The following is a 27567-nucleotide window of genomic DNA, read 5'->3' on the forward strand; positions in this document are numbered from 1 at the left end:
TGGCATTCAGGAGAGTATCAGGATTTAAGCTCAATGTAGAGAAATCAGAAATTTTAAATGTGACCGTTTCCGAGAGAGATCTCTTTGCATTGCAATCATCCCCCTTCAAGTGGGCTACTAAGAAACTCAAATACTTGGGAGTGTATATTAGTAATAACATTGATGATTTATTCCATTTGAATTACCCTCTGTTCATTCAAAAAATATTTAAAGATCTGGATAGATGGGATGGATTACATATATCCTGGTTTGGGAGAATTTCTTCCATAAAAATGAATGCCCTGCCCCGATTAGGGTACCTGTTTCAGTCGCTTCCAATCCACATCCCCTCAGTCATGCTCAAAAAGTGGCAACGTCGGATCTTCTCATACATATGGAAAAGAAGGCCCCCCCAGTGTATCTCAAGCTGTCATGTATAAACCAAAACTCCGGGGAGGACTGGAAATCCCTAATCTGAGTTGGTACCTCTTAACCGCCCAAATGAGAGCCATATTTGACTGGCTCTCATTTGGGCAGAGAACAAAAACAGTGGGTTGTTATAGAACAGTCACTGGTTGGAAGAATACCGCTTAGGTCCTTGATTTGGCAGCCCAGAAGCCCTTGGCAACCGTTGCTATACCTACCGACTGCGACTAGTAATACTTTACAGATGTGGGAAAAGTGGAAGGAGGCGTTGGTAGGCAATTGGAGATATATTTACAGCTCCAGTGTGCATACAAATATAATATTTCCCGCAGGGAGTCAATCCACAACCTTTCAACAGTGGGCAGATAAGGGCTTAAGATATATTGGGCAAATGTGGGAAGGAGGGGCAGTGCTTCCATTCTCAACATTACAAGATAAATTCCATTTAACAAGTTCGCCACTTTATACAGGGGGAAAAAAATGAGGCAAGATTTAGTGGCGGGCAAGATCCAAATTGAAAACTGGTGCGACCAGGCTGATAGTGTTCAAAGGGCAATATCTCAAGTCTACAACTTTATTAACAAAGACCCCAAGGAGAAACCAGACTTTATGAAGGCTTGGGAGACAGACTTGGGCACTTCGCTTTCAGAGGTCACATGGGACTATATTTTTTTATGTACCAAAAAGAGCTCTCCTCCTCTTCCTTAGGAGAGAATAGTTACAAAGTGCTCCTCAGGTGGTACCTGACTCCTGCACGCCTTCATAAATTTAATGCCTCTAGCGACCCTAAATGCTGGAAAGGGTGTGGTCAAACAGGAACATACTACCACATGTGGTGGTCTTGCCCCAGGCTAGAAATATATTGGCAGTCTATTAACGTTATCATACAGCAAAGTTAGTGGACTTGACGTCTCTTTAACTCCAGAAAATGCCCTTTTGAACCTGCCCATGGATGTTACCCCCAAACAGGGGAAAATCATACTTCTCATAATTTTGGCAGCACGATGCGAGTTAGCAAGAGTCTGGCGATCTAGCATGTTGCCCACAAAATCTCATCCAAGGACCAGATTATCAAAGCTTTGCGCCTTTCACATTAAGGCTGTCTCCAAGCAGAAGAAACAAGGGTTGTGGCGACCCCTACAAGCGTGGCTAGACCAACGTACAGAGACTTAGGGAATGTATACAGTACTCTCATAAATTGTCGTGTTCTCGTCTCTTATATAAGTAATTACTATAAAGTCTTATACTGCATAAACTCATTTATTACATCTCAGCATAGTATGCAGGGGTAGGAGGGTGGGTGGGGGGGAGATTAAGGAGGGTTTTACAGATTTATAGAAAGGAATACACGTCGTCTTACTAATGTAGACTTATTATAATGTCAGTTATGAGATAATATGTATATTCTGTTATATATCTAATGCTTATTGTCTTGTGTTTAGCCATTGTTTAATAAGTACTAATGACAACAAATATGGCGTAATGTGATATGTGATAAAACTCAATAAAATATAAATTTAAAAAAAATGTAAATACTAGGATAATTCTGCAGTCTATAGACAGGCTGTGCAATGGCATGATCTGTTAGCAGGAGGGGGTCATGGGGCCACTGTACAAAACCAAAATACTGTCTTTAAAAAAATAAATAAATAAAAAAGAACACCTCAGCACATCTATAGAAAGCATTTTAAACATTTATTCAGTAGGAATCGGGATTCAGAACGGAGGTTAGTGCATTTCCCAGACTCTTGAATTCTTTTTAAACACGTCACCACAATTGGATGCTTTGGAAGCTGCACCCGGATGGGAACTTGCTCCACAATAATTCAAAGCCGAGGAGTAAAGAGTGGAACCAGAGATGCCTTGGCCTGTCGGCCATTTTCTCAGATCCTAGTGAAATTAATTTTCTCCATGCTTTTTAGCTGTGCCCATTTGTGTGAAAAAAAAATGGTTCCAGTGAAACATTGTGCTTTTGTACAATACTCTAGGCTCCCTGTTCATTGGCAGATTTTGAATTTCCAGGGACAGCACTGCTGTTTTAGATGTGATCAATGGTTAAGAAGGAGCTAGTGGAGGACTGGGCTTTGCTGTTGGCATAGACGGAAAGGTTTCTACTGTCTTACTTAACTAAAAATATACCTAACATTGAGAATACTAAATACCAACATTTAATTACACTGATTTTCATTATATTATCTATGATTACTGTATATTATGCTGCAGGGAATACATTGTGCAGGTTTTCTGCATTTTTATGACACTGGAAGAATCATTTTTGCAAACTGTTTTTCTATAGAGAGTTCTGCTGGCGTTGGTCTCCAGGATGCAAGAAAGCGATTATTTCTGTCTTATTAGGCACTTTTTCCCTGAAGTTTCTAAGAACAGATGGTGGCTCAGGCCACTTTTTTTGTGGCCAAGTCATGCAGTGCCAAAACACTCCCTAATGCCATCTGTAGAGCACAAAGCATGTGGCCCTTTCCATAAGAGTATCTGAGGCAGTTGTCAGCCTGTCTCTGGTAAAAAAAAAAAAAAAAACAGAACAGGCCATGAATGCAGGTTTTCTGGCCCAATACTGTACCACAAGAAAGTGCCCTCTCTCAGGACTGGTGCAAGGCTATAAGGTGCTCTAGGCAAACCTTCAGCCTTGCAAACTCTCCCTTAAATTTTGATAATTAAACACAATCTAGTGACCTCTACAACCTCCCTTCCCAGAACCAAACAATCCTGTAAAACCAGTATATATATAAAGAGAGAGAGATGGTTACTGTATACCCCGGGAGAGGTTGGGTGAAGAAACTAGCAGGAGAATCTGAGCAAGAAAGAAAATCCAGGAGAAGCCTTTGAGCCAAGGAATCATCCGATTAGGAGAAAACCTCCCCTTACTTAGAAGAGCTGGGGAAGGAGGAGGTTCTTAGAAGAAAGAGGGAGGGGCTTCACAGACCTCACATCGTCAAGGAGGGGAGGCGGCCAGAAGAAGAGGCTGGATAAGAACCAGGAGGAGCCCTAAGAGAGGCAGAGGGAGATGTGGAGGTGTTGGAAAGTCCTGAGCCAGGCCCAGAGGAGATGAATTTTGGAGACCTGGATTGCTAAAGCCATACACGTTTACCTTACCACACTGAAATATCCTGCAGGGGAGAACTGTCTAGTAAAGTCTCAGCTGAGTGGGGGAATAATACAATTGCATTTCAACCCATGGAAAGGCTGGAAGTAGCACTATCTTTAGTTCTCCAAACAGCAACATCCCTGTTTCTGAAAAGGCAGCACTGTAAATATTGCACAAGGCCCTAGAACACCAATACTGCTGCTATTAAACATTTATATAGTGCTACAAGACATATGCAGTGCTATATAGATAGACAGAAGAGACAGTCCCTACTTAGTGGAGCTTATAATATAGTCAAGACAGACAAGACATTTGGGGAGAATGAAGGAAACATTTAAAGTCTCAGAGGTGGGTTTATAGATGCAGCTTAACTGAATACAGGGACCATTTTATCTCACTACCACGCGCTCTGCGAAGCAACAAGAAACCCTGCAGAAAGCACTCAGGGGCAGAATTTAAAAGTTACGCGTGTGGCCTACATTTCTGCGTGCTACCCGGCGCGCACAAATGTTCACCCGATTTTATAGCATGCGCGCGCAGCTGGCTTTCCCCCTTCCCTACGAGGCCGCTCTGAAATCGGAGCGGCCTCAGAGGGAACTTTCCTTTCCCGCCCCACCTTCCCCTCCCTTCCCCTAAATGTCCTGCCCCCCAGCCAGATTCCCCCCCCCCCCGTACCTTTGTTGTGGAAGTTACACCCGCCGGCCGGGGGATCGGTGTGCGATCCCCCGGCGCAGCGGCAAAGGGCCACTGTGCCGAGTCCTCAGCCATGCCTCCCGGACTGCCACGCCATGCCTCAGGACCGTCTGCCCCCGCCCCCGTACTGTCCCCTGCCCGCCCATTCAGAAAAGCCCCGGGACATACGCGTGCCGCCGGGCCATTTACGGGCGTAACCCTCTGAAAATCTGCCCCTCAGTGCATATGTAGCACTCCTCTTATTGGGAAAACAAAACAGAAGCTGGACTGCTACAGATGCCAGCACAGAAACTACAGGTTAGCAGAATACCTGACTTCCGTCATACACACGCAGAACACAGACAGACTATGAAACCACAAATTAGAAATAGAAATATGCAAACAAAAACTGAACTATTCTTTACTCCGCCATCCATTCTAGCCTCAACCCCTCCCCTCCTGATCTCTGCAGATACCTGGGAGGGGAGAGGAGAAGAGGGAGGGCTAGATTAGGGAGCAGAGTAGCCTTTCTCTACTTTGCCAGATCCAGCCTCACCCTGTACCACAGGCTAAACCAGTGGTATTCTCTTCTCGACCCTGAGTCCCACAAATAGATTGGATTTTTTAGGATATCCCTAATGAATACGGTTGAAATAGATTTTGCACGCATATTGCCTCACCTGTATGCAAATCTATCTCATGCATATTCATTAGGGATAGCCTGAAAACCGGACCTGTTTGCAGACCTTGAGGAATGGAAGCAAACACCACTGGGCTACACCTGAAGAACGAAGCTTGAAAGCTTGGCTTCTGTCAGAGGGGTAACACATAGGGACGGTAACTTTCAAACCGGCGCCTTTTATAACTTGCGTACACATTATAAAATAGCCTGGCTGTACACACGTGCACGCCTAGAACGATTCTACCATGTAAGTCAGGGTATAACGGGCGGGCTTCTGTGCCATTTCCAGTTCATCCACCAGGTCGCCCAATTAACAGCTAGATCCTCCAAACCCCCGTTTGATAGCCTGCACTCCCCCGGTTACTCCAGACCCTTTAAAACCGGCAGAAATGGCCAATCTCTTTTAGTTTTTAAGGTTGCATCTCCTCCATAGCAGAGGGGGAGTGGACCTGGGTGCGCGCAGGGATGCACAAGAATTTACGTGCACATCTCTTGGCCACACCCCAAAATGCGTACACCCCGCCCACGCCAGTTTTTGAAATCAAATGAGATGTGCGCACAGCGGGAGATACGAGCGTATCTGGGCGGCTATTAAAATCCTCTGGCTGCCCACAAGCCCGACTTGTTTGCGTGCATCTCCCCATTTTGGTGCACACCAGGCTTTTAAAATTCACCTTTCAGTGAGTGAAACCACTTTAAACAAAAAAAAACAAAAACGTAAAACACAAGAACAAATAAAGCCATAGTGAAATCCAGGACCTGGCGTGGCCGTTACGTGTGCACAGGAAAGATGTGAAGACAAAATGGTGGAGAGGGTCATTTTAAGCATAGGACTGAAGCCTGCATTCAGAAAGTACCCATAGATTGTAGTCCAAATTTGCAAAACAGACTTATGCACACAATTCTGCTTTGAAAATTCCTGGCTAAGTGGGGAAATGGTTGCAGCATTCACACACACATTTATACCCACTCGGGAGCAGATGCAAACGTCTGCATGTGGAGTTCCACAGATGTCTGAAAATCAAAAGCACGCATGGAAATGGTTTCCCCTGCCCTATCTCCCTCCCCCCCCCCAAGCACCTCTTTGAAGTGGACATAAAAATACAGGTGAAATCACTTTTGCGCACACTTATGTGCACAACCTTCCCCGCCAGGTAATTTCCAAAAGCCATTTACGTCCATAAAACTGGGCTTTGTGTGCGTGAATGCTGCTGTTCCTTGCCTCCCCCCCTAGAAGCTGCCACCCTCGGCGATCGCCTAGTTTGCCTGCTTGCTAAGCTGCTCCTGCCTTCTCCTCAGGTACCGTGGAGTACGATGTCCAGCAAATCACCCATTTAGCGACAGCCTTTCAACGTTTTACTGGGTTAGGAAAGATTCAGAGAGGTTTTTTTTTTATTTGTTGAAAGGAGCCGTCATATCTGACCAATACTAGGAAAGAGTTTGTCATCAGAGTGGTTACATGGCTCACTCGCTCAGTGCATCTGCTACCTCACTATTCAGTAGTTGAATGAGGGTAGCATCTGGATACACCCTGTCGCACGTGTGTGTGTGTGCTTTTGTGTGTGTAACAAATAATTTCATTACAGTCTATTGTCTTTGCTTTGCAGGTACCACCTGCTTGATTGCCTTGCTGTCTGATAAAGACCTTACGGTTGCAAATGTTGGGGATTCCCGTGGGGTCTTGTGTGACAAAGATGGAAATGCTATCCCCTTATCACATGACCACAAGCCCTATCAACTGAAGGAGAGAAAACGGATTAAGAGAGCTGGTGAGTATCCGGAGAGCAACCCACATCTCCGAACGCCTCCTCCTCCAAATCGCCCCTGAGAATTGATATTTCTTACGTGGCACCTGCTACATTTTATCTTTCAGCTGAGAAATGAATATGTGAGCTGCTGGCTGACATAAGACAGGGCTGTTTGAGCAACGGGTACCATAAGTATTGTAGGAAATTTTGTACTTTAAAAATGTTGCGTCTACTTGAGCGACGCTTAGTGCAGTGCGTCCCAACCCTCTTCTGGAGGGACACCTATCCAATCAGGTTTTTCAGGATCACCATAGTGAACGTGCATGAGATAGATTTGCATATATTGCAGCCCCAGGGTATGTAAATCTATCACATTCATATTCATTGTGGCAGTCCTGATTACTGGGCTGTTGGGGAACACAGAATGAGCAGCGCATACCTTTCAAGAACACTCTGGAAGAGGAAGTTTCCTCGCTGTGATTTGCCCAAGAGACTTCTATGTTTTTAATCTTTCACCTTGCAGCCTTGCATTAAAATTTGGTTCAGGCAGAGAGAGAGATCAAAAGCTGTTATTATCCGATAGTTCCCAGGAAATTGGCATCCATACCAACTTTCCCCCTCAAGCTGACTGTCTCAGCGGAGTGGTCATTGGTCAGAAATAGATTGGACTCAGAAACTTAAATTGTTCCCTTCCTCCCCTGTACAGCCGGCTTGAGACCCGGGGAGCAGGACAAGCCTGGGAACACTTTCTAGAGCCTTTAACTGGAAACTTTGTAATTTCTGTCATAAAGACACTTTAAATCTGCAGCAAAAATATCCTTACAAAAATATTCAGAAGATTTTTTTTAAAAATGAAGTTTGCGGGTTATTTTTATTACCAGATAGGAGTTACATGAGCAAGAGCTGTCTGTAGTCTTTCACCCAGTGTACCCCCTATCTTATAGCTGCCCCTACACTGTTTAAAAAAAAAAAGAAACACAAAAAAACCCTGAAAACCAGATTCACAAACAGGCTGATGCAATGTCGTGCACTCAGGCTAGCGCACAGGTTAACTTATGGTTGTACGCGCGTTTTAGACGCGCATCACTAACCCCTGATGCAATAAGGGGAGCAGCACGTCCAAAACGTGCGCCCAAACCAGCGCTTAGCTAATAGCGCTTATCACATGTAAATGGCACGTTGATGAGGCTATTAGCTAATACCCCCCCAATGTAAAAAATAACCGTGTGCCTAACTCTCCAAAAATGAAATGCCAGCCCCGGAGCTGGCGTTATCTTGAGGTGCCCCAAAGCCTGAACAGAAAAGCAGAAAATACCGTTTTTCTGTGGATCCTTCGACTTAACATTGCCGCGACATTAAGTCGGAGGAACCACAGGAAGCAGCAACATGAAAAAAAAAAAAAAAAATCCTCGACAGCGGTCAGATTAGGAAGATGGACGCTCAAGCATCCCTTTTCCTAACCCACTGCACAGCCACTCCCCCCCGGCGCCTCCTTTTTACCGCCGCAGCTCGATCGTCTGCTGCAGCACGCGCCAGGGAGAGGTGGATGGGTGCGCGTTAGGAAAGCGGGCGCTCAGTCGTGAGCAGCCGTTTTATCGCCTGCCGGTATTGCATGGCCCTGAAACTGCTGAAACAGTCGTACATGTGCTGAAGGGACCAGTTTGTACTTCCCGTGAGTGCAATGTGCTCATAGAAATGACCCAAGTTAGCAAATGGAAAGAAGATAAATCATTTGTTCCTTGTTAGCATTTTCCTGCTCATCATTCTCCCTTAGACAAAGGCACTTTGGTCGCGCCCGGCAGGCCACTCTTTCCTCCCGTGGGTTAACAAACAAACAAGGGGGGGAGAAAAGAAGTGGATTTTGTGCTCCGTGCTCCAGGAAATGGAACAGGCCCGGATTTAGGCAGCACAGGCAGCCAAATTTCGAAGGCTTCGGATATCTGATGTACGCTGTTGTATGCTGGCCTGCGAACCCTGCAGAACAAGTTGTTCTTATAAAGGTGGAATACAAATAAATAATTAGATAGGAGCCTTGCCTTAGGGCCCTGGAGTGGCAAAGCTTCAAATGGGCACCGCACGGCACTCTGCCTGTGGGTGCCCTGGACTGGGCAGTTCCTGCATCAGCATTCATGCTTCTCTCTGCGGTACGCCCTCAGTCTGCATCTCTTTCCTCTACGAGGTAAGGACAGAACCGTGCTTTAGATTTTTCCCTGCCTTACAGTCAGAGAAGAAAACCTGTCTTAAAAATGGAAAGCTGGACTGTATATAAGGACCTTTTATAATTTAATGCAGATTATATATATTAAACATAAAAATGTTTACTCTTAGGGGAGTAAAGCAAGATGGACACAGTGACCACCCAGAATCTAAGCCGAATCTTCCCGCTGACTTAGATGTCACCTGCTGTCGGCCCTGAGAGCTGACCACAAATCCAAAAATACTCTTCTGACCTGGATGTAACACTTTCCAGGGCCCGGAGGACTGCCAATAGTGGTCGGTATTAATTTACAGTAAATATTAGCACAGCTGCCACTTTTCCATCAGAATTTCTTCTTATCTTGACGAGTTTAATTTTAGATGCGACGAAATCAGAGTTGGGAATGCTTGTAGGCCCTGCCTGCTTAGTCATGCCCAGTATGGAAATTGAGATAGCAAAGTGTTAAAGGTATGTTAGAGATCATTATTCATGTTGCACTCACCTGTCAAAAATATAAAGGCAGCATCAGTGGAAAAGCAAGCTCAGCTGAAACAAATAAAACAGAACCCAAAACAGGCACATGTTGCCATTACTAACAATGCACTCTCAGTATTCAGAGGTAGGCGACCTCCAGTCCTTGTGGCCATCAGTCCACTTGGGTTTTCAGGAGATCTCTAATAATTATGCACGGGATAGATTTGCATGCAAACTAGATCTCATGCATATTCATTAGGGAGATCCTGAAAACTGGAGCAGCTTGGTGTCTATGAGGACTGAAGTTTGCCTACAATATGACAAATGTCCGAACTGTAAGAAAGAAAATGATTTTGTCATAAGAAAAGGTAAACGCGAAATAAACCCTCCTAAGAACAAAGCCGTGAAATAGATACATAGGTGTTAGAATGGGGGGGGGGTGATTCCCGCAGAATCAGAATGGCTGTGGGAAGTCCAGGGTTGGGGCGGGCAGACCGAGGTGGCAGGAAGACAAGGAGGAGACCAGCTCTGGGCCTGACCACTGCTTTGAACTACCATAGGACTCTGGGTCAGGTGGCAGAGGGAGGGACAAGGTGGCCCGAGGCACCACCACTGCCCTCCTCCTGATCAGCATGGACGGAGGAAAGGGGTTCATGGGGGAGGAGAACGGAAGAGGGGGTGGGGGGGGGAGAGAGATGTGATGGGGCAGGAGGACAGATCGGGAGGGGCTAGAACTTGGTTGAGTTGGCTTGTGGTTTCCCCCCCAAAAAACCAAAAAGGCATTCCTGCTACTCCTGCAAATACATTTGTCTTTTGGCAATGCTGCTGGACCCTGCAACGGTCTTGGTCAGTGCTGGTGGTGGCAGCCGCCTGCCCCGCTTTCTGAGACGTGGGCACCGGAAGCACCGCCCTCAGCCTGAGGAGCCTTGACAGTGTATCCTCCACTGCCTGATTCTTCTGCGGGGAGTGGCAGGGAGAGACCATGTACACGCCCCCGAGGAACACTGCGAAACTCCAGCGCACAACCCTTCTCGTATCACCGCCAGGACTCCCTGATGTGACGTGATCTCGACCTGCCTCTGATAGGCGCCCTGCCATCACCTGCTCCCAGGGTGGCTTACCAAACCTTAACTGGGAGGATCCACTACCCGAACCTGTGCCCCCTTCTGGGACGAAAGGCCCGAGACCTACCAAGAGGTGGAAATATAGGGTTGAAAACGTTTGGATCTCCTAGCACGACCTCTCATGTTAAAGGAGCGCGGCGTCTGCTTCTTATCCTCCGATAACTGAGGAACCGGTGACTCACCCCACTTACTGGCCAGTTTCTCCAACCTGCTTCCAAACAAGAGCGGGCCTTCAGTGAGGTCAGCTTCGCAGGTCACATCGGCCAAACAATTTCTCAGCCATAACCGATGCTTGGCTGCTGTTACTGAAGCCACCCCTCCAGCAGAGCTGAGGACCAACTTGCAACCTGCATCTGCTAAGAAGGCGGCCGCTGGTTCCTTAACTGCCCTGAGAGAGAGAGAAGTAAACAAGAGCGAGCCATCAGGGAACGAGAAGAAGCTGTCTGCAAAGTCACTGCCACTGCCAGGGGCGGCTGAAAGCAATCTGCTGTCTGAGGCCAGGGATGAGATGCCGTCCCACCCCCAAAAGGCACAGCACAGGTCGACAGGTCAAATCATCAAGAAGGTCATGGGGAGGGGGCAGAGGGTCCCCCTTGAGGTCTGGCCCCTCCAGTGATTTCAAATGCTACAGACGAGGGAAGCAAGGGTCAGAATTCCCAAGGAAGTGGCAGGCAGAGTATCACTGACGATATTTCTTGGAAGTTGGCAACCCTGCTACACTCCCAGGAACCCTGCAACCTGCCTCCCATATTTCCGCAGCATTTGCCCCCTGGAGAAGTGGGAAATGGATGGATGTGGGCGGGGGGGGGGGGGGGCGGTGTTTGGCACACTCTCTCCAGGTCGGTGCAAGGATATCAGGTGCACTATAGTTTACAGTTTATTACTTTTTATATATCGACGTATCAGAAATCCATCACATCGGTTTACAAGGCAAACTTTACACACCGGCCCTCTCCACACACAATTAAAAACCGTGCATTTATAATAACAGATTGTACATGAAAAAAGATATTCATAGCCTTCAGAGGTAAAAATATCGCAGCAACCTGTACATTATTTTTACATGCACTGCACTGGTGCCGACCAGAAAACTCTGCAAAAAAGACATTTGGTGTTAGGCCTATCCATGAGTAAATTGAATAACAATGATGATTTGTCCTGGGGGAATTCTGCGCTACTGCGGAGCACAGAATTTACGCCGAATTCCCCCCTGCACAGAATTGCCAAATTCTGCGCAGAAAATGGCAGAGAAGATTCATCTGACTGGACGCTAAGAAAATCTGCAAAGATGGCCAAGGGCAGAGTCAAGTTGCAGGAAGGAATTTAGGTGTCGAGCACTGATTTTCAGCACTAGCTGCCTAACTTGAAAGACCAAATCTAGGCACTGCCAGAGCAGCCCTAAATGTGGCCACCCAAAGCCTCCCACTCTGGTTGCATTGAAAAGTCTAGCAGGGAACTGACAGTCCCACAAGTTAAAAGGTTTAGCTGGAGGTGTGGTTTGAGCAAGCATCATCCGAGCAACATGGGGGAGTAAGGGTGCAAGAGACCTTCTGCGAGGTGAAAGGTTGAATTGGTAGGGGAAGTCTGACCAAACGTTGTTGTATGCCAACTGGGAGGAGCTAAGCCTGTGTCCTCCTCCTGGCTCAGCAATGGATCACTTTTGGGGGGTTCTGTGGGTTGGGAAGGGGATGGCTGTGGATCAGTGATGAATGAGGGAGGGATTTTGGGAAGGGATGCTTGCTGCAGAATTGTTTTAAAAACTAAAGTAGTAGGCATTGGAAGGGGGGCTCCGTGGCACTTTCTTCCTTGAGAGGGAGGGATATGCCAAGGCACTCAACCTTTTAGTGTGCAGAATACCAGAGGTGGGGCCTGTTGATCCTTCAGATGGCTGTTGACACCCCAGCTCAACATTTCAATGCAGCTGGAGGGAGGGAACATCTCGGCAGACAGGTTTAGGACCAGCAGAGTTAGGTGTCTTGTGTTGAAAATCAACACAAGACACCTAACTCCTTCCTCCAACTTGACCCCACCCCTAGCCATGCCCCCTTTTTAGGAGCCTAAAATGAGGTACCTCGAGGAAAATAGGCACTTAAATATGGGTGATCAACCCAGGCAATTTTCAAAAGGGCCAATTTAGGCATCTAACACCCCAAGTTAGGTGTCTAAACCCTTTCAAAAATTGACTGTTATATAACTTTTCCTTAATATTTAGAATCCAGCAATAGTTCAGTACCCACTTATATCCTATGTGAAAAGGAGTTTATACAGGCTTTATTTGTACTGAACATGAAAGAGGGGCGACATTTTAACCATGTGTCAGTTCAGTCCTCCAGAGTGTGATTAAACCCTAAAATAGAGAACACATGAATGGCATTTTGGGCATAAAAATGTTAAACTAATACTTAATGTTGCTATTTTTCAGTAGGAATGTTAGAGGGTCTTTGTGATGTGACCAACATGGCGGCGGCAGCCAACACAATGCCGTTCATCAAACGTGGAATGGCCCATACATGGTCTGTTGTGTCCAGAGTGGCGCTTAATATTTAAAAAAAAAAAAAAAGACATTTTTTCTATTTCTTTATGAACTCTAGAAGTTTAGTTAATTGTTGCCTAAAGAAAACTTCATTCAGCTCACACATTTGGTATAAACGCTGTCAGCGTGCTGACTGAAATTGGGTTTCCTCAATGTGACCGAGAAGCTACGCCATCTGAAAATATTCTGAACTGTAGACATCCTTCAGACAGCAGTGCCTGCTGCATTAGAAATGACAGCACTTAAATATTAGGAGGGTGAAAAATGCCAACTGCTAGGCTGGATTTGGGAGGGGGGGGGGGGGGGAAGGAAAGCACGATAAAACAGATTGCTACTGTCCCAGCAGTGACAGCGTGCGCCAGGGCTCTGGCCTTCAAGGCACAATGACTTTAAAATAAGGCCCATGGCCAAAAATCTCAAGAGCTTGTGAAGATCGAGACAGCAAGGGCATTAAAGTCCGTGCGCAACTCGTTGGAGGCGCATTCTGGCGTGGAGCTGGAATTTATGCATCTACTTTTTTGATTTTAAAAAGTACACAGGGCACGTTAACGCCTGCCAGTTATGCCCAGCGAAGAGCGAGTGAGAACTGCGCGCGGGTTATTCCATGCGTGTACTGCGGCACTTCTACGTGAAGTTTCTAAGCACACTGCCGCACAAATTCCCTTTGAAAATGCAAAGTCTGCATGCAAAAGGTACAGTCAGCTCTTACCCTCCCGTGTGCAATTATCAATGTATCCTCCCTAAGCCTGCGCACAAGTTCCATCTCCGGCCCTCCTCTCACGTGTACTTTTAATGCACATTAAGCCTGAGTGAAATTTAGAACAGCTGTTTATATGCACAGAACTGTGCTGCATTACAGGCTGAGTGACCGTAAAGTTAAAATCTTATGGAGAGATTATCAAATTAGAGAAGGTTTTTTATATTGTGCTTTTTATCAAAGCTGTACCTTGATCTCAAAGGAAGTGCAAGCACCTCTGAAGTGGAAATGAGACAGCTCTTAGTTAATGCATTGACGTACCAGTCCCCAGTGGATGGTAGATAAAGCAGAGAATTTAGAGACAATAAAGCATGCCAGCATGGTTTGACGCTGCCATGCTTGAAAGTTAACAATGACATTCACTTCAGGGCTCCGCTGGTTGCGATTTTCTGTGGTAATTTTTTGTTTTGTTTTGGCTCTTTCAAGGTGGATTCATCAGTTTCAACGGCTCGTGGCGAGTGCAGGGAATCCTGGCCATGTCTCGCTCCTTGGGAGATTATCCACTGAAGAACCTGAACGTCGTCATCCCGGACCCCGACATCTTGACCTTTGATTTGGACAAACTGCAACCCGAGTTCATGATCCTGGCATCCGACGGCTTGTGGGATGCCTTCAGCAACGAAGAGGCTGTTCGGTTCATCAAAGAGCGCTTGGACGAACCCCACTTCGGAGCCAAAAGCATTGTTTTACAGTCCTTTTACCGAGGGTGCCCTGATAATATAACGGTCATGGTAGTCAAGTTCAGGAATAGCAGCAAAACCGAAGAACAGTAAAACGGTGCCGGCGCTGTATCTTAACAAATGAACTTCAAACAAACTGCCTCATTTTAACTTAGTAGGAAACGCTAGTAACCCTCATTAAGACTCTACTCACACTGAAGGAGAAACTTCTCGGGTTGATCTTTGATCCATATTCTGTAATTAACAAACGTAGGTAAAAGTCTGAGGAGGGGGAGGGGGGTTAGTAAAAGGCACCCACACTTTCTACGCTCCCCATCTTCCTGAATGCATTACCAATAGAGTGAGCTGCAGCCTTCAGCACTGGGGATTAGAGTTCCTCCTCCTCCGATTCCCTTCAGCAAAATCCCGTTTCTTTCTGATAGCACAGAAGCATAGTCCTTCAGCTGCTTTAATATAGTATTCTAGCGCTATCCGAGTTCTGCACACCACCAGTGGGTACGTCTGTCTGTACGGCATTTTACATTTCTGATAGCTGCTCTTATAATCGGTTGCATACAGATTCAGTCTTTGCTTCGTAATTAGTGACTCTCTTTCTGACAGGGAAAAAAAAACATTAGCCGCTATTCTGTGTGGTTTTCCACCAACTCTTCCTCTCTTACTGGCAGTGTTGTCCTTGTTTTTTATTTTATTTTATTTTTTAACTTTCTACTGATCAAGACTCCTGAGGCAAGAAAGTTCTGGAACCTTTTTAAGTTATGAATGCGAACTTTAGACAGTATAATTGGAGGCTTAGCTATTGTGTTGCTATGCATAAGTTTGTTTATCCAGGCTGTGCACAAGTCTAATTACATTTCCACCCCTCACTGTGCTTTGCAAAACATGAGGACTAAGCATTTTTCCCATAGACACAAACATGATAGAAGCCTTCCATGCAATCTTTATGGCCAAGCTTCATCACCAAACTGAGATCTGACACTGGGGAGATAGTTTTATTTGCTTCTGTACATTTGCAAATACTGTAAAATAGTATTTAACCAGATGGCTCATATTTCCTTTTTCTAGCCCTTCATACAGTGGGTGAAAAACTACCAAAGGATTCACTGTATAGCCACAGAGGCTATTATTTATATGTATCGCATTTGTAAAGTGAGATATTTTTGTGAGGACAGCAAGCTGAAATCGGGTCCTGCTGCCTGCAGCAGTTTCATGGTAGCTTTGAAGCTTAAAGTACATTTATCGTAGAAGAAACATGGGTAGTACTGCAGTGCATTTACAATTACATCAAGGCAAACCGAGGTCAGTAGCGAACAGCTAGACTGTTTCCTCCTTCTCATTAGTTTACGAACACTTGCATTTCCATCAGTAGATGGCGGGTGGAGGCCGATCACACGGGCAAGGTGTAGCTTTTAGCAACGGAATTGGATGTTCTGAAGAGGATTCGGGAACGATGCAGTCAGGTTTCATAGGCATCTGGCGACTGTGCAGACAGGAAAGTTGAAATAGCCCTTTGTGGGTATACCAGCAAATTACAGCGCTCTTCCTCCTCTAAATCTTTGGAGCCCTCTTCATGCTCTAACCCAGCGGCGGAAGGAGAGATAAGACTTCCAGAGGGTTGAGAGGAGCTCTGGGGAGGAGCTGTATTTATTCTTCCTGGCTTGCATTACAGGTAGTGGCGAGATGGAGGGGCCAAGGAAATGACGCCCACCCCCAGGAAGGGTAGGAGACAGAACTACAGGAAGCAGGCTGCCAGCGGTTTCCTCCTCCTTCCCATCCACCCACATACCAAAGGCGGGAGGAGTTGGAAATGAGCACAGATAGTTGGAGGTAGACAAGAAGTCACCTGCCCCTGGACAGAAGAGTCCCAGAGAGGAAGAGTGCGAGCAATGTTCTACATTTACAGATGTTGTATTCCTCTATGGGTAGAAAGAGTTCAGTCCTCCTAATGAACTATCTTAGGGCCTCATTTACCAAGCATTTTTCCCCATAGACACAGCATGGAAGAAACACCTTAATAGACCGGGCCCTTCACCATCAAAACAAGGGGTGGGAGGTGTGAGCATGACCTCTGAAACCACGGGGGTGGGGACCACTGCATGAAGGCCTGCTTTTCAAAGCTAACGTGATGTCAATATTTTTTTATTTTCATCTCTCGAGGAGGGTTAGAGAGCTATTTTTAACAGCCTCTAAAGGTAGCAATTGGGTTTTTTTTTTTGGGAGGGGGGGGAGGGCGGGGTTGTCTGGTCTTACCTCTTTTCCCTTTCTTCTTCCAGCTCAGTCAGGACCATTCCTGGGATCCTGCGGCCAGAAGCCTCCATTTGCTAACACCCAGGGATTAATGTTCCCCCCCCCCCCTGGTCATTAGAGCAACCAGAGCTCCTTCCCAAACCTTATAGCAGGGACCCTAAATCTGAGCGCCTGCTATTGCCCTCGCTGACCCCAGCTCCCTCTCACCTCTGCGCAGGGGCTGTGAACGCCGTCCCCATAATCACTTGGCACCAGGCTGGCCTTACAGGTCGCATTCCCACCTACCCTGCAGTGCTCCTAGCAGACTGCGAGTACTTGCAGTCAGAGATTATACTCCCGCATCAAGTGAGAGCGGCCTTGGCAGGAAGCATTAATGTAAATTGTCTGCGCGCACAGGCGCAGACAATAGCGCATGGCTTAACCCGCACATGGACGCGCATTTTGGACACACGTCCATAATACCCCCCCCCAATACGGGGATCAGTGCGTCAAAAATGCACGGCCCCATCTCTGTGCATCTAATAGCACTCATCACCTGTAAACCCCATGTAGGTGAGGCTATTACCTCATCCCCGCAATGCAAAACATTTCCCGCGCGGCAAATTTTATGCCAACCCGGGGCTGGCCTTAAGATCTGCCACACTCGAGGGCTCATTGGAAAAAAAAAGAAGAAAAATCCTGCCTTTTCTGATTCCTCCTAATAGTATCATCACCGTACTAAGTAGGAAGAACCAAATAAAGCAGATTTAGGTGAAAAAAAGAGCATTCCGGTCCAGGCCGTGTATCTTGTGCGTTGGTACATGGGTAGCGGGAGGAAGACACTCATGGACCGAGCAAGCGTTTTCCCAGCCCGCACTGACAGTCACCACTCCTGTGGACCCAATGCCGAGGAGGCGCCAGGGACCCACGGGTTTTCCCCCGGCGCCTCCTCTTTACCGCAGCCCCTAATTTAAATATTGCATCGCGCGCCCGGGACAGGGGGCCGAGCGCCTGTTCTCCGCACACAAATGCCGCATCGGCCCCACAGGTTGATGGTCTAAGCAGGACATTGTAGGGTAGGACAAGGAGGCTTTGCTGATAAGAGCTGCTGACAGGCACAACATCGGAGTTTAAAACAACCCGATGGCTGATGTTTGGGTTTTGTTTATGACTGCGGCTGCCACTAAATGTTCCATTTTCTAACAGCCTATATCGCAAGTTATGACTGCGCCGTCTTGAGTCCGACTGGCTTAACCTCACATTTTAAAAAAAGCCCCACAAGCAGGAAAAGTGCTTTCCGGAGCACACACTCTGCTTCTCTGTGCCAGACCTCATCCCAATTGCTCTCTCTCCTTCTCGGCCGTGTCCAGCCCGTGGTGCCAGCTGACGCCACTCAATGGAAGACAAGGCTCAAAGAAAAAGTGTCCTCAGGCTGGTGTCCAGTCTTCGCTCCTCGAGCAGCCTTTTCCACCTTGCTCAGAGTGACACGGCTCGAAAGTCCCATCAGCACTGGTTTGTAGGCTCAGCTTACCCCTCTGCTGGTGCACGCTGGCCCGGCTTATGCGTGCCTGCCTTTTTCTTTTCCCTGGGCTGGTCTGGGACAAAGTACCCTGCGAGACCATGGCCCCTTAGCTTTCTACCACGTGCAGTCCGGTGAACGATTCAGTCATGTGATGTTTTACCAGGAGCCGTGCTGAATCAGCAGCAGCGGTGCAGGAAAGGAGCTTGCAAGCCGACAGCGCACAGGGATTAAAATCTGTTGGCGTTAGTGTAGACGTAAGAGCGGTATGGACGGCATCGATGCCCATGCTCGTTTAAACAGAGCAAAAAGTGCCTCATTCCAGGCGGGGGTGGGAGATACTACTGCAACGTGGAATCGTTTTATCCTACTAAGAAATGTGTTTTTTCGTGGACCTCAGTGGTTTAGGAACCTAAGAAAGTAACTCCACCAGAGTGAATCCCTGCGCTCTGTTGGCTTGCAAGCACTTTTACTGCACTGCTGCTGATTCAGCACGGCTTCTGGTAAAACATCACACAAATGAATCTTTTACCGTACTGCACTCAGTAAAAATCAAAGGGGACTTGACCTTGGCTGGTACTTTCTTACAGACTAGACCAGTGAAAAAAGGCACACACGCATAAACTGGGCCAGTAGAGATGCTCTCTTTATGTAATTTCTGATAATGCAATTGCTTTGGCAGATTCTCAATTAGAGCATCTGGCTCCGAGCACCACCTACTGGATGTACCAATATAAAGTGAAGTCTAGGAGAACTTTCAAGCAAAGATGTCATTGCCAGGTTAACTAGGTTTAGCCTAGGAGGAGGAGGGAGTGAAGGTCATCAGGGGAGAAACTGGAACTTCAGGGAGTAAGGGGTAAAGGAGAGGACTATACAAGGGAGGGAGTGGAGGCTGGCACAGTGGGCTTAGGGGATTGGCTATTTTTTTCCAGACGGAAGCAGCTACTGCAGCGTGTGGTGCCTTGTTCCTATAGAAGTTGACCCTTAATGGAGCCAGAAGCACACACACACACGTGTGCCAGCACTTTAACATCACTTTTACCTAACAATGCTCGCAACAGGAAACACAATGAAAACACGAAAATCCCTCAGAAGTGCTTTTCGTGACCAGATATTAACAAATCCAGAATCCAAAAAGTAACAAGTTGTTGTTGGCTTCTAGATAAGCCAGCAACATGTGCAAATCTTTCTAAAGTAATGTGATAGCTCTTCCCCTTTAAGTAAGCCCAGGTTCTCCAGCATCTGCTGTTAATCTTTGCTGCGTCTTCCTTGCCTTGTGAGGGGTTATAGTGAAATACCAGAAATGTGTAGAGCGCCCCACCTCTGCTTCCCCTATGAGTGTCTCTGTGCAGTAATCTAGAGCAAGGCAGAAAACCTTTGCATCTTTTAGCAATTCAGTTGTACGATGAACAACTAGACTTTTGCGACCCGGGTATCTTTTTTTTCTATTTTTACCTTGCATATGGCTGGATGCAATTGTGATCAATGACGAGGCGGCATCAGCCTATTTTGTAAATAAATAGTCAGGGTCGAAAAATAAACAAATATCCTTATTTGTGCTGATCAATTTTTAGCTAATCTGGGACACAGATTAGGTACAGGTGGCATTCTGTCTAGTTAAGCGAGGCTTAGTTAACTTTTATTAACTGCTTTCATTTTCGCTAGGTTTTTTCAGGAAAAGGTTGCATGGCCTCTGAAACAAATCAGGCAAACTGAAAATAAACAAGCAAATAAATAAATAAATGCAGATTTTTCTGGTTCACAGTTACAAATATTTGCAGGCTAAGTGTGACCCTGTGCAGCGCGAGCAGCAGGAACCAGTTGCCCCTGTTCTAGGCCACTCACTCAAATTGAAGCTTTAGCAAAGGAGGCTGGAGCATTGCCGCAAGCAAAGCATGGAGATTAACTGGCCCATGCATTAAACCCTTTCCATGTTTCCATACTCCAAAATTTAAACAAGGAAAAAAAACATCACCCTCACCATTCATGTCCTCACTTTATCATCACCTTACCCTATTTTAACAGTAAAGTAACTGGCTTATTCCTATTGGCAAACCATAGGCCTAGCTAGGCCTCACCTGTGGGCTGACAGCGAGGCACCCCCCCCCCCCCCCCCCCCCCCCCCCCCCCCATATAGAGTTGTTAACTGCAGCAGTTGTTTGAAATTTGATCCCCAAATGTATTTATTCGTTTAGCTTGCCCCTTTTCATTAATAACTCAAACGAACAGTCAACTGTTTGGGTTTTTTTTTAAGATTTTCCAACCAACGAAATTGGAATTTCCAATTTAACAAAATTTAAAAACGATGCAGCCAATGCGCCTTCCTTGGATGACAGTGTTTATGCCTTTTAAATCACGAATGTGAAATCTTCGACTCCATTATTTAATGTCTCGGCCATGGTAAATAAACCGCATCCAATCAGTTTCCAAAGTCAGTCGTGATGCGAGGAAACATTTTCAGCTTGGTAATGGTGTGGGGGCCTATGGACTAAGCCTTCCCTCCCCCCAACCCCACCCCCCCTGCCTCACCCCTACAACCAGAAAATGGGAAAGCCCCTGTGCGAGGGATGCAAGCTGAACAGAAATGCATATTAAAAAATAGAATAGCTGAAACCTCTTTTAGGTGCTCCGGTGGGAAGCGGGGGCTTTATATTATCCTATCTTTGTCTCTGAGAGACAACTGCACAGACAAGAGTGAAAAGAAATGTAAATAAGTCATAACACATTCGCTATAGTACAGCAAAAATGTTAGTGCTGCGTCGACCTCGATGTGTAGTTTGTAATCCTACAGTACCTTCAATGTGCGGTGCAGATAAAAACGTCAGTGTGTCAAGATTAATCCACGTGTGTGCACTGTGTACTCTTCACTAGAGATGTGAACTACTGAGGACTTCAGCCTTGCTGATACCATCAAACGAGTAATAAAGAAATCAGACACCTCCCTTTCTATTCCTGAGGACTCTCATTGCTTTCAGCAAGTCCTTTTCTGTGCTTCTCCTACTGCCAGTGCATTCTCAGTGCTTTGGTTTCAAAAGGCCAAGAGTAACAAGTTAAAAGGTTTTGCGGTGGACGAGAGAATGTTGTTTTGTCAATTTCAATCAATACTATCGGGGGGGGGGGGGACAGAATAGGCAGTACCAGAGCGACGGGCCAAGAGTGCCGCCTCCTAGGGGAAAACTGGAGTTCATGCTTATGCCTCAAGAAGGATCAAGGTGAGTGTGCATACACTTCAGGGGCCAAATACATTAAACCAGGGGTCGGGAACCTTTTTGGCTGAGAGAGCCATGAACGCCACATATTTTAAAATGTAATTCCGTGAGAGCCATACTAACTACAACCCCCCACCCTCCTGACTCCCCCCCCAAGACCTACCAAATTAATTTACTACACACCCCTCCCTCCTGACCCCCCCCCCCCCCCAAGACCTGCCAAAAATCCCTGGTGGTCCAGCGGTGGTCCAGGGCTCGCAGACAAATCTTTAATAAAAAAGTAAAAATCTAACAAAACCCCCCACCCTCCTGACGCCCCCCCAAGACCTCCAAAATTAATTTACTACAACCCCCCACCCTCCTGACGCACCCCAAGACCTCCAAAATTAATTTACTACAACCCCCTCCCTCCTGACCCCCCCCAAGACCTGCCAAAAATCCCTGGTGGTCCAGCGGGGGTCCGGGAGCGATCTCCTGGACTTGGGCTGTCGGCTGCCAGTAGTCAAAATGGCGCCGACGGCCCTTTGCCCTCACTATGTCACTGGGGTTGACCAATGACGGCGGTAGCCCCTGTGACATAGTAAGGGCAAAGGGCCGTCGGCGCCATTTTGACTACTGGCAGCCGACAGCCCAAGTCCAGGAGATCGCTCCCGGACCGCTCCTGGACCACCAGGGACTTTTGGCAGGTCTTGGGGTGGTCAGGAGGGTGGGGGTTGTAGTAAATTAATTTTGGAGGTCTTGAGGGGCATCAGGAGGGTGGGGGATTTTGTTAGATTTTTACTTTTTTATTAAAGATTTGTCTGCGAGCCAGATGAAGCCATCAAAAGAGCCATAGGTTCCTGACCCCTGCATTAAACGCTGTCCTCAGACCCCCCCTAACCTCCCCGCCTCTGAGGTCTTACACCAGGGACATTCAAGATCCGTTTGCAAACTGCGTTTTGCTTGGATATTGCTGGGTATCTTGCAAAGCAGCTTGGGGAACAGGATAGGGGGCCACCGATACCAGAGTTTCGTGCACTGCTGCAACCTGCCGGTAGCGCTATAGAAATGATGAGAGGCACTGTGTTAAAAGGTTTCACAAGAAAGAGCCCTAAACCATCTATTGACAAAAGGCAGTTTTTGGTACAAAACTATCCATACAGGTGCCACAATTCTCTTCTTCTTTAAAAGGAATCACTGAACGTTCAAGACAGGTAAATTTGACTATGAGCACAGCTGCTGCCTCCTAGAGAACCCTACTGGTTTGATCTAGGGCAGGACTTCCCAAACCAGTCCTGGGGATCCTCCAGATCATGGAGACGGGCAAATCTCTCTCATGCACATTCATTATGGATCTCCTGAAAACCTGACTGGCAGGACAGGTTTGGGAAGCTCTGTGCTAGGGAATCTCACATCACTGCACTTCTCATTTAATCTCACTGCCTGCCTCCTCTCAAATTCTGCTGGAGAGCGCCGTGGCGCGTTAAGGGTCCTGCCCGATATTCTAAACGGTTGGGGGTTTGTTTGTTTTTTTCTGTTCGGAATGAGCCTAAATTGAGAATTTCATAACCTGAAAGGTCAAAAAGCGATGTCAGCCTGCTGGAAACAAAAAATGTTCACTCTGCCGAGCATCATGGGGAGGTCACTTCCAGCCGTGGGAAGCTTAGCTGCTGAGCTAGATTTCCCAGGATAGATTCAAGTTTTCTGTCCTGCCAGTGCAGGAACAGTATGGCGAAAAATCAACATACCTGGCACACAGACAAAAAAATATGAAGTCACAGTAACATTTAAAGACACTGCGTTCAGTTCTGCTCCACAAGTGGCGCACGCCATCACTACTCCACGTAACTGTGTTTTTGCGGTGCTGGCATCTTTTTTTCCCTGTCTCCTGTCATTAAGAGGATAATTTTCAAAGCTGTTTAACAGGGAGGAGGGGAAAGCAGTGTGTGCAGGTTTCCTTAAGACGTGCTCTTTTTAGCTGGCTTAAAAAGAGCCGTTCCCGAGGGGGGGCGGGGGAGGGAGTCACACAGTAACATACATGGGTCATCTTGGCCCCGCTCGGCTGCCTGCGGGTACAAAGCATGCAACTGCTTTTAGCATGCACACCTCGCGGGGAAAGAACCTGCTGCGACAGGCATGGGCTAGAAAGACCAACTCAACCGCATCCACCGTCACTGCATATTTTTAGCCTACTTACCTGCAGGGAGACTGGCCTACTAAAATCAGCACCTCTGTCCGTTTCCCCTCGCACTATTCTCCCCCCACCTCAGTAACCTTTCAAGCATTCATTCATTCTACCAGCTCCTGTCTCACAGGCCGATACAGTAACCCACGTTTGGACGCGCGTTTTTGACGTGCTAGCTTTACCCCTTATTCAGTAAGGGGTAAGAGCGCGTCCAACCCCCCCGAACCTAATAGCGCCCGCAACATGCAAATGCTTTTTGATGGCCCTATTAGGTATTCCCACGCAATTCAGTAAGTAAAATGCGCAGCCAAGCCGCACATTTTGCTTTCAGAAATTAGCGCCTACCCAAAGGTAGGCGCTAATTTCTCTGGCACCCGGAAAGTGCACAGAAAAGCAGTAAAAACTGCTTTTCTGTGCACCCTCCGACTTAATATCATGGCGGAGGTCCCAAAAGTAAAAAATAATTAAAAATTGAAAAAAAAATTGAAAATCAGCCTGCGGCTTGAAAACCGGACGCTCAATTTTGCCGGCGTCCGGTTTCCAAACCCGTGGCTGTCAGCGGGTTTGAGGACAGACGCCAGCAAAATTGAGCGTCTACTGTCAAACCCGCTGACAGCCGCCGCTCTTTTTACCACCGCGGGCCCTCATTTGCCTGTAGGCCGATACTAAATCACGCGCACAGGAGAGTGGCCTGTGCGCGTGCCGCTCCTTTTACTGTATCAGCCCGTCAGAGAGCAGAGCCCCCAGGGCCACCCTCATTTCCTTTCTGGGAGGGGGGCAGGGGCCGGCTCAGTGCCGTGGAGGTCTCGGGGCAGGCAAGTCACGCCGTGAGGTCACTGAGCATTTTGGAAGCTGCCCTGCTATTGGTTAGTGCCTGTGATCAGACCAGGAAACCAAGCATTTTTACACAGCTGCTCCTTCTAGGTGCACTTCCCCCCCCCCCCTTAATAATTATTTATGTATGAAAAATACTTTTGGAGAACTCAAATTTCCATCCTCACCTCAGGCCAAATGGTCCTTAAGAAAACAGAGAAGCAGCTGACTGAGTGCTTACTTTCAGAGCAGTGCATTGTTCCTGCAAGTGAAGGCTACAGGAGAAACGGCAGGGAAAGGGAAACCCTGGACCCTGGGCGTTACACTCTAAGGTGAGCAGAGACACCACAAGAGACCTTCAGCAGGTGTATCTGCATAAATAGACTTTAAGAAGGAGGCAAGCTGCATAGTTTAGTTGCAGCAAAAGCCAGACTTTGGGATCCACAAGGAAGAGACCCGAGCATCCCCAGTCTAGCATCTTTCATTAGTGATGTGGGTCTCATTGACGAGAAGAACATCTCTGAAAAAGGCTAAAAAAAAAAAAAGTTCATATCCATGCTGGTCATGTTCAAGCTTTCCCCCCACCCATACACACACTCCCACACTTCTTTCTTACTCTTCCTCCCTCCAATTACAGACTCTCTTACCATTCCCAATGCTTTTGTCGACTCCTGGCTGGCGCCGCACATTTCTCAGTCGCTTCAAGCCACTTGGCTGCCTGTACGCCAAGCATCATGAGCCCAGGATGCAAGTACGAGCTGCACCTGACTCGGCCTTCAGCGAGCTGAGTGGAGCCTCCCGGTGGCAGCCGAATGCTGCCAACCCTGCACTCCGCCCCCAGAGCAGCTGGAACGAGAGCGGGGACAGAGCCGCGAACCAGTACCCTGTGTCTGAAAACTACCGCTATTGCCCCTTCGTTTACACTGCGGAATAGCTTTATTTCATTATACCACCATCTGAGCTACTGCAGCCTGCCTAGGGAACAGAAACAGTTTTAAGCACTCTCACCCTTCACAAATTGAGTTCTTGTTCTTGTCACATTTTTTTTGATCCAAAAGGTTCAAACAGAGCCTAAATCACAAAGGTGTTTTTTCCAGTCTGCAGAACAGAAGGAAAAACGTAATGAATGCGGTATTTAAAATGCAATCGATTCGTAACAGGCCTTCAGCTGCATCCATGGTATTCTCGCACCAGGCAGGAGGCATGAAATAAAACAGAGAGCAGTGCAGGTACCTTTCAGTCACAGCCTTTAAAAAACAGTCTACTCGTAGCTCGTCCTGCCTACACTGGTGCACAATACACCTCTGTACTGTGCACCAGTACAGAGGTGTATTGTGCACCAGTATAGGCAGTATAGGTGTATTGGTCACATAAATAATTCCCAGTTTAATACACAGCTTCCAGAATACAGAAAGTACATTTCATTTCAGTGGGTTTTTGGGTTTTGTTTTTTTTATATACGTATCATTTACATGTTCAGGAATGACAAAGCAGCAAAGCTTATTGTATACAGGACACTCTAGTGCTCCAATATTATTTTGTTTAATTTCAGTACCGGTTTAACTACAGCAGAAAACAGTGCACCCATGGCAGAAGTCTATCATCCCTAATTGACTGTCTGCCCCCGATCTTCCAAGATACGAGGAATATGACTTAAATTTGGTGATCTTTACATGATCAATTCAGTTCATGACATGAGTTCTGCTACAAGATTGAGACAGTCAATTCAATTTAAAACGATGTGACAAACATGGATCTGTGGACATGCATCAACGGACTTAACCATAGAAGAGAACGACAGCGGGGCGGCGGCGCCCGAACACGATTGACTGACTCCTAGCCTAGCATTAGGCGATGGATTTAATGTTGGACGATGTGTGTGGAGGGGAAGGGGGGGGGAGGGAACTCCAAGTCTCCAATGTTGGGGTAGGACGACCCCAAGCATACCAAAAACAAGGAAGTATCAACGTGTGGATATAGGCATTGGTCTGCAATATACTGTATTAATTGTTTCCACAGATAAAAGGGAAATAGGGGAGACAATTTTGTTTGTAAACCATGCTTTCATATGCACCAATGGGAGGGATTAGCAAATTCATATCACGGAATCTGACGGGTTTGGGCTCACCCTTTAAAAGAGAAAAAAGTGCTCTCCTGCTTACAAAGAGAAATGTCAGGTAGCATTTCTAAAAGAGATGCAAATGATAGCTAAGGAGCATGATAAACTTCAGAAGAAATGGGTTGCACAAGTGTTTAAAGGTACAGGGAACATCTAAAAAGTGTGGGATGGCATTACTGTTCTACAAATTGGTCTAATTTCAGGTTTCACAAACTAGCATAGATCTGCAGGGACGATATGTTGCCCTTAGTGGGCTACTCTTTGGGACTCCAGTGAGCTTGGCCTCAATTTACACCCCTAACTGCTATGACTATGTGTTTTTCACTAAAATCATATCTGTGTTATCCTCCCTGGGCTCAGCTCCGTTAATAATAGGAGGAGACTTCAATTGTATAGTGGATAATAGGTTAGATAGGCACGCTGCATCCATTGTTTCAATCTTAGGGTCTCATAAAGGTATACCTTTTTTATGTAAACAACAGTGTGCTCTTGATGCCTGGCGTACTTTATAGGCTGGGGAAGTTGTTTTCTCCCATATAGCTAGGGCTCATGACACCCAAATGAGGACGGATTATATTCTCATCTCCAACTCCTTATTTTCAAGACTCTCCCGCTCTGACATTAACCCGTTTACAATCTCAGACCATGGCTCTGTAGTATGTGAATTGAACGGCTTTTCTGATCTGAAGGATCAGCCAGAATAGAGGATGCCGAGATAGATAATTCAAGATAAGCAATTTGAAGTACATCTGGTGGAGAAATGGGTAGAGTATGAAACTAATAACTGTTCCCATAAAGAGGACCCCGTCTTGTTTTGGGAGACAGGGAAAGCAATCTTGAGAGGGGAAATAATCAGTTACACTGCCAAGAGGTAGAAGGAATTAGATAGAGATATTTTAACTCTGACAGATTCCCTTCAAAAATTACAGACAAATGGCTGGGGACTGATCGATTAAGCTACAGAATGCCTATTGGTCCACTTCTAAATTGTTAAATTATACATTACACCAAAGGGTTAATTCTTCCCTCACTAATTTGCAGCACAAATCTTTTAGTATATGTAATAAATCTGGTTGAATGCTGGCGAAACTGGTTAGATCCAGTCTGCCTTTTTACTTACATTCAGGATGGGAAAGGTAAAAAGC

The 27567-nt window shown here is 46.6% G+C and overlaps 1 protein-coding gene across 1 annotated transcript in view; it reads left to right on the forward strand.

Moving 5' to 3' along the window:
• Positions 1–21066, forward strand: part of PPM1L (protein phosphatase, Mg2+/Mn2+ dependent 1L) — a 280498-nt gene extending 259432 nt beyond the window's left edge. The window contains exons 3-4 of the mRNA XM_029616568.1: positions 6470–6631; positions 14122–21066. Of these exons, the coding sequence (XP_029472428.1) occupies positions 6470–6631; positions 14122–14468 (509 nt within the window). The 3' untranslated portion in view covers positions 14469–21066. The remainder of the gene's footprint in view (positions 1–6469; positions 6632–14121) is intronic.
• Positions 21067–27567: the final 6501 nt, after the last annotated feature.

Source organism: Rhinatrema bivittatum, chromosome 9, assembly GCF_901001135.1.
Source record: "Rhinatrema bivittatum chromosome 9, aRhiBiv1.1, whole genome shotgun sequence".
Classification (NCBI taxonomy): Eukaryota; Metazoa; Chordata; class Amphibia; order Gymnophiona; family Rhinatrematidae; genus Rhinatrema; species Rhinatrema bivittatum.